The 11,717-nt window shown below is 38.5% G+C and overlaps 1 protein-coding gene across 1 annotated transcript; it reads left to right on the forward strand.

Moving 5' to 3' along the window:
- Nucleotides 1-4,269: 4,269 nt before the first annotated feature.
- On the forward strand, nt 4,270-5,163 carry LOC130745238 (uncharacterized). The gene is made up of 2 exons (XM_057597412.1): nt 4,270-4,728; nt 4,819-5,163. Exons 1-2 carry the CDS (start codon nt 4,270-4,272, stop codon nt 5,161-5,163), a joined length of 804 nt encoding a protein of 267 aa, XP_057453395.1.
- Nucleotides 5,164-11,717: the final 6,554 nt, after the last annotated feature.

Here is an 11,717-nt window from a genome sequence, read left to right on the forward strand (position 1 = left end):
CTAAAGTAGTTGAGAAATTCATTCCAACTAAGGTAGCTTGTATTCGCATGGCAGCTAGAACAAAACAAGATTTTTTTTTTGGAAAGCAAAAGTATATTGAATGTGAAAGAAGTCGAGATATAAATCCTCTCGGCAATGGATTAAATACAAAGCAAATCAAAAACGAATGTAACATAACGAAAGCAACAAACGCCAACCGACAAAGATAAACAAAAAAAAAAGAACAAGATTTCCATCAAAGTAGTAGAAATCGCATATCACTTATTTATGCATTGAAAAATATGTTGAGGCTTGTGGAGCAAAATATGATTTATTTGTATATATTTGTAAATAAACATATTTTAATTCAAAAAGTTTATAAAATACACGTCAGAAATATTAAATATTTTTTTAAAGAAGAAAATGGAATATATTGAAGAATATAGTGCATGTTTGGATACCCAACCTCAACCAGCTTTCACCCAACTAAACTCTCACCCTCCTTTCACGTTTGATGCTTAGGAATGTGTGTTTTTATTTTGGAACGTGTGTTAACATAGTTTGAACGGAAAAACAAACACAGTCATAGTCGTACAAAGATCAACTCCAAAATGAAACAAGCCCCCAAACGAGATCACAACCAGAACAACTGACCCCTCAAAAACCAAGAGGAACAACATCAACAAGCTCCAGAAACATCAACAAAGACACAAAGCTGCTTGAAAAAAAACAAATGCACCCAACATAACAGTCACAAACCCAAACAATCCGAACCAAACAACCTCTTCGCTTGTTAAGGATTAAATTTATTTTTAAGTAAAATATATGATTTCAATATTATTATTTTAATTAAAATTATTTAATTATTAAATTGGGGTAAGTTAAGATCAGGTATTTTCACTCTTAAACTCACCACCGCCTCCATTTCTTCGGGTTCAGGCAGGGGTGGACCCACTCTAGGGATGGCAATGGGTCGGGTCGGGTGCGGGTTTTGGAAAACCCAAACCCAAACCCGAAATCAAAAACCCGCACCCGCACCCGAACCCGAACCCGAAATGGGTGGTGAACTTAAACCCACACCCGAACCCATTGGGTTTCGGGTTCACCCGACCCGTACCCACACCCGCACACAACCTCAAACAAACAGCTGAACCCGGAAACCCGACCCGAAGAATAAAACCCGACCCGGTTGCAACCCGGTCTAACCTTGAATAACATTACTTTCTTAACAAATTTCATTGCTTTTTACAATCAAAATCAGAAAAAGCACATTGTATGTAAATTCATTAGGCTGACAATTATTCTCCACCATTTTTTGGAAGAGCATATGGCCCTTAGCAAGTGCCTCAATCATAGTATTATAAGCAATCAAAAAGACAACACATTGTATGCTTTCTTGTGTAGGATTAGAAGTTCCTTCCGGAATTGTGTTCACTTGATCCATTTTCCCTATAACATCAATAACAAAATCAGAAAAAGTAAACAATAATGTTTGATAAACAAACAAAAATTAAACTTATCTCAATTAAACTTATCTCAATTAAACTTATCTAAATTAAATATCACTTGTGTAGCAGCAGTGTCATATTAGGATTCTTTTCGGGTGCCGAACATTAGAATTAAGAAAGATAGAATGTTTGATAATAAAAATGTAATCTAAGAATGCTGGTTTTTTACTTAACATACATGCTGCAATGAGTGGAAACAAACCAAGACATATTGCAGATAAGAATGCTGGTTTTTTATCAAACAGATATGCTTAGAAGAAGTATATGGTGTTCATGGCATGTATAATTGCTGATCAAGATTAAACAAATGACAATATCAAAACAAAATCCAAACCCTTGATAGCAAATAAAAACCTAACAGAAAAATCAAATTGATAACACTACTAATTGCAATCAATTAGCAACAATCACAGTAGTACAGTACAATGAGCAAAACCAAATCCCACCTAAGCCAATGAGATACAGATACAGCACACAACCACACAAAAACCAACCCCCAAAATCATCAAGAACACACCACCAAACCAACCCCCAAAATCACGAAAAAAGGGAAGAGAAATTCGAAAACAGAATAAACAAAACAAGAGAACTGTTACCTGTCCCGCTTGAAGAGGAGAACGGCGTGGAGGAGCAGGATTGGAAGAAGGATTCGCGTGGAGGAGCAGGACGGAAGAAGGATTCGCGTGGAGGAGCAGGATTGGAATTTGGAAGAGGAGAACTGGAGAACGGCGTGGACTTGAAGAGGATTCTGGAACCTCAAACCTAATTCTATTCTAATAACATATATATACCTAAGGATATATCTGGAATTTCACTTATACTGAGCCGGGTTCGGGTCGGGTTCGGGTGCGGGTTTGGCCAAACCCAAACCCGAACCCGAAAACAGTTACAGTGATCGGGTAAAACCCGAACCCGAACCCGAACCCATTTAACTCGGGTTTTCACCCAAGAAATCGGGTCGGGTCCCACTCTAAGGCTAGGTGTGGCTTACCAGTTTTTTTTTTTTTTTTTCCCGTAGCAACTTTTACCTGCCTTCTTTGATACTTTCTCTTCCAACACGTGGGCATGTCTTTCTTCCCTGTGATGTTACGTTAGTCGAGGTAGTAGGCGGTGGGATTTGGCAATTACTTCATTCTTTTTTCTTTAATTCGCTGTGGGAAGATCAGCTCTATTGTAAACTTGTTTTTTTGGGGATTGTTGGCTGTCTGGTATTTGATGGGTATTGGGTGATATTGTGATGAACGGTGGTGGGCATTTGGTTTTGTGGGGTAGTTTTTAAGTCTGTTTTAGGCTTAAGCTTTGGGTTGGCTTGAAATTTATAGATCCTTTGGATTTTAGTTTATTTTCTCTTCTTTCTTCTTTGTATTGGGGCTTCGCACCCCTTGTGCTAAATTTAAATGTAATTCATTAATTTATCTAAAAAAAAGGCTTAATCAAGTTTTTGGTCCCCAACCTTTGCCATAAATATGGCTTTAGTCCCTCGCCGGAGTAAAGGTGGGGATTGGTCCTCAGTTTTTGAACAAATAGTTGGCTTTAGTCCTTCCGGCCGGTTGGGTCAACGCCGGAGCTCCGGCAGCTGATGTGGCCTTGCCACGTCAATTAATGAGGTCCAGGTGTAATTTTTTTTCTTTTTTCATTTAAATTTAAACATTTCAATATCATTTAAAAAAATTAATTAAAATAAAACATAACAAAAAAACTTTTTTAATCATCTCCTTTGTTCTTCCTCTTCATGTTCATCATCATCTTCTTCTTGTTCTTCTTCCCATAAATTAAAAAAAATTAACACAAAATCACAAAATTCATTTCCCCATCATCAATCATACTCAACCTAGAAAGAATCCTAAACTCAAGAAAAATTCTCAAACCGACAAAATGTCCATTTGCAAAAGAACTTGTTGCGGTGCAAGGCCTGCAACTAGGTCTCATCAAAACATCTCCTTGATCACATTTCCTGCAACAAGACCTTTTCACCATTGCTTCAGCAAGCAAACAAAATTCAAAAATGGTAATGAAAGTAAAAAAGTATAGAAATATGTTCTTGAATCGAACATTAAAGGGAAGGGTAATCCCTAGAGTGTAGAGAGAATAACTGAATTTCATATGAGTGTATTGATCAAATGAGAAAAAGTCATCTACAAGTCATAACTGCTACCTATTTATAGTGTAACTTCCCCTAATGGGCTGGTTGGGCCTCGCTGGCTGAAGCCCAAACCATAGGCTAGGTACCCGCCACCCGGCAGGCAACCCCCTGGGCGTAGCCCTTGTAGGGGCTCGTCCAGTCCACAAGTCCACAAGACACCGAGCTCGAAGCGTGAGAGCAAAGTGTGTCTTCAAAATGTGACCGCCAATCTTTGTCCCCTTGTGATCCCCATAGCAGGTCGCCCGTTGCCACTTTCCACTTGGTACGGCGTTCCTCGGCTGGCGGTTTCGACCAACGCGCATGAACTATTCCCAAGCTTCAGATATATAAGATATTTATATAAAATTATTTTTAATACCATATTAATAAGATTATAATGTAAACTATTTATAGAAGTATTTATAATAGTTTATTCAACATGATTTAATGTAATTTCTTAATGGTTATTTTTTGGTTACAAATGGAAAGAATTTCTTAATGGTTAATATGTGCATGCATCGGTTATATTTTTTTAAAAAAAATTGTATTTTTGTTTTTATTTTTATTTTATTGTGGTATGACAATTGGAGCGGTGCAGGAAGAGTGGCGGTATCATATGTTGATATTCTTGATGTGAACGTGAAGCTCCGAGATATTATTATGTCTAATGGTTGGAATTTAGAGGTATTGTATACAGTGTTACCACATGATGTTGCTTCTCAGTTGCAGCGCATGAAACCCCAACTGGTTCCCAACCATCAAGACCTTTGGGTGTGGGAAAGCAGCGATAGTGGGTGCTACACCGTCAAAGATGGGTATACATGGCTCGCAAACAGGTTGCAGCAAGATGTTACCCTTGAGGATTGGCGTTGGCTTTTGCGTTTAAAGATTCCAGAGAGGATCCGAATATTCATCTGTCTGGTGGTGCACAATTCCATTCAAACTAACTTGTACCGCTTCAGATGTAACATCGCAGCGTCTCCTAGCTGCACTCGATGTTCTGCTCCAGAGGAGGATGCTATCCACTGCTTGAGAGATTACCTTTATTCAAGGGAACTATGGATGCGCGCGAGTGCTCTTTCATGGCCAGGTTTCTTGCAGAATGGGTGTGATGCGTGGGTGAGGAGCCAAGTTCAGGGGAGGAATGGAAGCCGTTTTCTGGCTTGTTTATGGGGGATATGGAAGTGGCGTAACAACATGATTTTTTAGGAGGGTCCATGGACGGTGGATGTGGCGTGGCGTCGATTATGCTATGAACATGATGAAATTAAGAAGGTCTTGAGTGGAGATGCTGAACAAGAGGACGGAAATTGGATGGCTCGGAGGTGGCAACCTCCACCGGCAGGAGCTTTTAGCAGCTATAATCCCGCAGGAAAATTCATGGGTTCTGGAGGCCTGATTCGCAACCACCAAGGTCATTGGGTATGCGGTTTTCACAGTTATCTTGCAGGAGGTAGCGTGCTCCTGGCAGAGGCTAGGGCTCTGAAATTGGGTTTGCAGATAGCTAGAGAGCAAGGAATCTGTAACTCCCCGACTTTCAGGGGTCACCGTTAATAATCTACTAAAATAAATATGCAATGTTTTCCAAAGAGATTCATAAACACGAGTATATTTTTTCTCTTCAAAGTGTTTCTAGAACATGTCATGCCTAAACCCAACTGTAATTAAATTACATCTAGCCTTGAACAAGGCAAGTACCCGAAGGTAACAACGAAAGAACACAACCTACAAAACCTAACAAATAGAAACAGATTCAGCAAAGAATCTATTATGCAATGACGTCATTAATCTGACATACTCCCTACGATCTCCACATCGGGAACCGCAGGAAAGCAAAGCACTGGAACCTACCCGAAACCTCAATTATAAGTTCCTAAGATCAATATGCATGCAAGGTTAAACCATTAATGGTAAGCTCTCTATCCCAAGGCTCTAGCCCTACACCTGTGAGACCCAGGTTTTTAAGCTTAGAATAATTAGTGAAATTTCTTATTCACGTATAAGTTCGATGTAACGTGAAGTAAGAAAACTGGATAAACGTTTATTAGATGAAATAAATGTATGGAGAAGATATTTCACGGGAAGGTTAAGGACAAGATTCGAATCGACGAAACTTATGACGCAAGTATTATTCGTTTACGCATAGGACAAGAACCTTAGGAAAAGATTAATGTAACCCTTGGAACACTATAGGAATAAATTCCAAAACTCTTCAGAGAAATGTTAGAACTTCTCTTGATCGTCTATAAACAAGCGTTTCGATACGAAACCCTAGAATGTACGAACGTCAAATTCCAATACCCGGAAGTTTGCCGAAACCAAATCACTGATAGTTCAAGAACCCTAAAATCAACCGACGATGAAGACTTTTTCTATTCGGAGCTTCAAATGAAGATTCCACACGCTTACACCCATTTCTCTTGACATTTCCAATCTTTCTTCAGAAGGAAGTTTTCTCTTCCGACATCAACTGCAAAAAGTAACTTTTTGGGTAAAATCGATTTACACCGATTTTGAATCGTTTGATTTAATTCCAAGAAACATGTTTTGAGTTCTGGAATTCTGTCGCCAGAACCTATCTTAGAATTCTACGAGGAATACGTAGGAAAAATCGGAATCGCGAAATTTTCATTTTTCCGCATTTCCCAAAACCTATAAATAGCAAGAAAATGAAAAAATTTGAAAACCCATCCCCATTTTCTTCCCAAACCCGCGAGCAACACAAGGAGAGGAGGAGGAATTGATTTTTCGCCGTTTCTTGCCCGACTGCTTCACTGTTCGTTGCAAATCGAAGACTTCGAGGTATAGTTACTATCCCTCACTTCTGATCGTCAATTCCGTCGCTTTTCTCTATGTCTTTCTGTGCTCAAAGTTTTGAGCTTTTTGTAAAACTGTCCAAATAGCTTGATTTTAGTGTCTAAACATATTCCCTACGTACCCAAGAGTACTTCTAGCGGATTACATTTTGCCGAATGTCGCCGAAATGCTGCCGGAATTCATTTCTGTAGGAAAAACCCATTTTGGGACAAAGTCTCATCCTTTAAGCTGAAAATCCACGACTTGGCTTAGCGCTAGTAGGATTAGTCGTCATAAATGTCGTTGTTGACGTCCCCATCCAATTTGTTTTTCGAAATTCCAATTTTGAAATTCTGAGCTGAAAATATGGACCAAAATACCCATGCGACAGTTTTCGATCCGAAAATTTTTCTGAGCTTAGACCCGTCTTAGTTACCACTAATCATAACCTAGGAACCAAGTTTGATCGAAGAAAAATCGACACACACATTTATGATGTGTGGCCGAGAGCTACCCTAGGGGAGGGAGAAAATTTCGTTTTTCGAAAACTTGTCTTAACGCGTTACATTATCGTACTTCGAGGTTTATAATGCTTCGTGTAACCCTAGTACTTATTATTTGCTGAGTTTCTGACTCATTGTGATTGATTTCTGTGAAATTTCTCTAAGGTTCGTTTGAGGAACATTGTGGAGTTGAGGAGGAACATTGTGAAGGAAGCTTTGAAGAACACCCTGGAGAACCTACAGGTGAGGGCTTCTTACTGAATACTAGATAATGATTTAGGTGTCGACGAATTCGACTTGATTTATTGTTTATGCACTTGATTGTGTTTGACTGGGAAAAATGTTTTCTGAGGCTACGACTGACAATTGATAATCATTTATTGCTTGAATTGATTGAGATTGATTCACATGCTATGTGCTAAATGGTTAATCTAGGATGTGTTGATATTGATTCACATGTTATGTGCTAATTGATTTTCCTATGATGTGTTGATATATGTGCCATGACTATTGGATTGTGTTACTTTGTGTGAGACCCAAGATTTTAAGCTTAGAATAAATTAGTGAAATTCCTTATTAACGAATAAGTTCGATGTATCGTGAAGGGAAACCTGAACGAGAGTTTATTGGATGAAATAGGTTTATGAAGGAGAAGGTTCAGGAAAAGTTCAAGGATTGTATCAAAACCGATAAGAGTTATAGCACGACTAATATTCGCCTAAGCCTAGGTCAAAGACACTAGTAAATAGCTAATTTACACTTTAGGACATGACGGAAACTAATTCCAAAAATCTTCAGAGAAATGTTAGAACTTCTCTTATTCATTTATAAACAAGCGTTTCGATACGAAACCCTGGAATGTACGAACGTCAAATTCCAATTCTCGGAAGTTTGCCGAAACGGAATCCCTGATAGTTTAGAAACCCTAAAATCTACGGACGATGAAGACTTTTTCTATTCGGAGCTTCAAACGAAGATTCCACACGCATGTACCCATTTCTCTTGATGTTTCCAATCTTTCTTCAGAAGGAAGTTTCTGCATCCGAGGTCAATATCATAAAGTGCATAAAGTGCATTTTTAATGCCGGTAAGCATTAAACACAAGCCTCGAAAACCAAAAATCATACTGATATTTCTTTGAAGAATTAGAAGACTCAGCGGGAAGAATATCGTGTCTAAAATACGTTGGAATCAGTAGGAAAAATCTGAATCGCGAAATAATCATTTTTCCGCATTTTCCAAATCCTATAAATAGGTGGAAAATGAAAAAAAAAAGACAAAAACAAAAAAATTCCCCACCTTTGAGAGAGAGAGAGGCCGAGAGCTTGAGGAGGAGGAGAGGAGAAGAAGATTTTCGCCGTTTCTTGCCCGATCGTTCCGCCGTTCGTTGCTAATCGAAGACATCGAGGTATAGTTACTATCCCTCACTTCTGATCGTCAGATCTGTCGACTTTTTCTATGTTTTTCTGAGCTCAAAGTTTGGAGCTTTTTGTAAAATTGTCCAAATAGCTTGATTTCTCTGTCTAAACATCTTCCCTACGTGCCCAAGAGTAGTTCTGTCGGATTACATTTTTCATTCTGTCGCTGAAATTCCGTCGGAATCAATTTTTATCTCAAATACCCATTTTTGGGGCAAAGTTTCATCCTTTCGGTTTAGAACTCACGACTTAGCTTAGTGTCAGTAGGATTAGTTGTTATAAACGTCGTTAGTGACATTTCCATCCGATTAGTTTTTCAAAATTCGAATTTTTGATTTTCCGAGCTAAAAATATTGACCAAAATACCCCTGCGACAGTTTTCGACCCGATAATTTTTCTGAGAGTTTCCCTGGCTTAGATATCGCCTAAGAATGCCTAGGAATTGATTTAGATCGAAGAAAAAGTTCGAAAACCCTATTTTCCATAGTGGCCGAAACCTATTTGCTTGGGTACCGTGTCCAAAAATAATTTTTGGGTCTCTATGACCTGAGCCATTGCGTAGCTTTTTCAATTGTGGAAAATTTGGCTCCGGTTTCGTGTCATTCCGAGTTCTGTAGCTCGAGTTATGCACGTTTTAGCGAATAAAGTGTTTTTGTACAAAACTTGAATCGAGTCAAAACTCATCCATTCGGGGGAAGCCCTTCCATTCGTGCCTAAATGTGGTACTCTGAAGCTTCTTGAGCTTTGTCGAACATTAGTTAGGATTGTTTCGACAGTATCGACTTGTGTTGATTCATCATTGCTTTGTGTGCTCAAAGGTTCAATTGTGGAAACTTTGGGATTGACTGAACAAGCTTGTGAGGGAGACCTACACCGCGAGACTGGAACAACTCGAGGTAAGGGCAACTCTCCTAGTTATTAGCTATTATGCTTAGGTGTCAAAGAATCGGCTGTTAATTGTGATGCTGTCTTATTTCTTTTAATGGATGGACATTTGCTATTTCTTTAATTAGGTAATTGCATAAACACGAAGTTATGCCAAAACCTTATGATTATATCGATTGTAAATGCGGAGTGTTATAAGAATTAGCAAGTAGGACCCGACGGAAGGTTCGAGCTACTACTGACGTGATGGATCGAGGCTTTCTCAGGAAAGAGAACTTGGGGATGATATTGATCTTTTGACTTGTTATATTTTGAAACAAATGAATGCATAAGACTTGATTTGAGAATAAATTCCATAATGAATTAACTCAAAATAGAACACTTTGAATAATAAAGATAACCCATTTTGAGGAAAACTTAGGATATGAAATGAGTTCGAAAATGGGAAGGGTCGAAGATTCGAGGTTCGAGGAAAGATAATGATTCAAGTTGTGAACATCATGAAGGGGAGCCGTTATGAGTAGAACCGCCATTAAGTGAAGGTGCTACTCCTTGTGTGAAGTGATTGGTCAAAGGACCGACGTTTACCTTAGGGAAAAACGATAGAGACATGAACCATAGCTAGACACGTATCCGGGTGAGGACGAATCGTGGTTTGCTAGCTCTTGCATACTTGCATGACTTGATTAAGGGGCTTGTCCTTAATCCAATTAATTATTCTCTGATTAAGAGGTTTGCCATTAATCATATTATTTACCTCTGGATTAGAGTGGCTGGACCTTAATCCTATTAATTACTCTTTGATTAAGTGGTATGACCTTAATCATAATATTCGATATTGGATTAAAGAGGATGGACCTTAATCCTATTATTTGCTTATGGATTAAAGAGGATGGACCTTAATCCTATTATTTGCTTGTGGATTCAAGTGGCTGGACCTTAATCCTATTTTTGCTATTTGATTAAAGTGGTTGGACCTTAATCATATTATTTGTCCTTGGATTAAAGTGGCTGGACCTTAATCCTATTATGTGTTAGTTGATTTAGAGGATTGACCTTAGTCATACTAATTGTTATTTGTTTAAGAGGTTAGACCTTAACTCCTATTACTTGGATTGATTAAGGGGCTAGTCCTTGATCTTGTTATCTGTTTGTTGATTAGAGAGTATAGAGCTCATCGTGCTAGATGATTGACCGCTGAGTCGTGCTTTTCCATTAGTAAGACGTGATGCTGCCATGGAAAGGGAATGAAGATACATCTATGCGTAGATGACGGGTGATGGATTGATGACTTGACGTTCAAAGGATAGAGATTGACTTATGTTGTGTCTAATTATTATTCACACGCTACTTAACTATGCTAAATCAAGCTAGGACTTATATTACATTACTCTAGGAAGTTGACCCTTTCTTGCCTTGTTTGCTTTGTTTGTGTATGGGCGGTCGGCAAACTGCCAGGTCCTAACAGGTGTTGCTGTGAGTAGCTGTTGATCGCTGCCAGGAGGTGATTGGATTGATTTACGGGAAGACTTCTTGGAGTGAGTAGATTAACCAAAGACTGGTAGGAGTAATAGTTAGATGTAAGGCTAGAGCCTTGGGTAGAGAAGCTTACTGTTATTGGTTAAAGCATATAGGGATGGTTGTATAACTTACTTTGGCTTTGGGTAGGTTCCGATGCATTGCTCTTCTGCAACTCTCCAGTGCGGGGATTGTAGGAAGTATATTGGACTTATGGTGTTATCGCATTATGAACCTTGTTGTCTGTTAAGGCATTACGTTATTGTATATTACATGTATTGAACATCCGTCGTCACTCACGAGTGCTTGCCTTGTTAAGGCCGGATGTATGGGTTTGGGCAAGTATATGCATATCAAGTTTTGGAAATGTTTTAGAAAACAAATGAAAAAAAAAAAATATACCCTTATTTGTAAAACCTTTTGTAAAATCATTTCATTTTATTTAATAGGTTACTAATTGTGACCCCCAAAAGTTGGGGTGTTACACTTTGATTATGAAATCAGACATATATCTCTTGTATGTCAGAGAGGCAATTATGCCAGAACTTATTGTGAGATTTTGAGAAAGTTTGACAGGACGAACAGAGTTTCGGGCCTTGTTATTGTTTTGATGGATCGAGACCTTCTCTGGGAATTACTTGGGATTACGGGATCTTTTAAACTCATAAGGTTAGAGATAAAACTAAATGGAAACTGTTTTTACAAGGAAAATTCATAAGACATAAAACAACCTCTGAACCTTTAAATAATGATCACAATCTCAAATAAGAGATTAGGACTTGAATATTAGTTTTGGAAAATGAGAAGTGTCGCCGAGTCCAAGTTTTGAGGAAACTAATGAGTTTCCGAGTATATTGATACTCTTTGCTCGATGAGCGGTTTTGTTGTTTGGCTATCTAAAGGATAAGCCGGGAAATTAATAAGTTTTTGAGTACGTTGATGCTCTTTTGCTCGATGAGCAGTTTTGTTGTTGGGCTATCTTGAGTAT

This window comes from Lotus japonicus, chromosome 1 (assembly GCF_012489685.1).
Source record: "Lotus japonicus ecotype B-129 chromosome 1, LjGifu_v1.2".
Lineage (NCBI taxonomy): Eukaryota > Viridiplantae > Streptophyta > Magnoliopsida > Fabales > Fabaceae > Lotus > Lotus japonicus.

Bases quoted from the DNA above. Each gene is read 5' to 3' on its own strand.
- LOC130745238 (XM_057597412.1), top strand. From the start codon at position 4,270: ATGTCTAATGGTTGGAATTTAGAGGTATTGTATACAGTGTTACCACAT. The intron at 4,729-4,818 runs GTGAGGAGCCAA...ATGATTTTTTAG, and splicing joins AGAATGGGTGTGATGCGTGG to GAGGGTCCATGGACGGTGGA.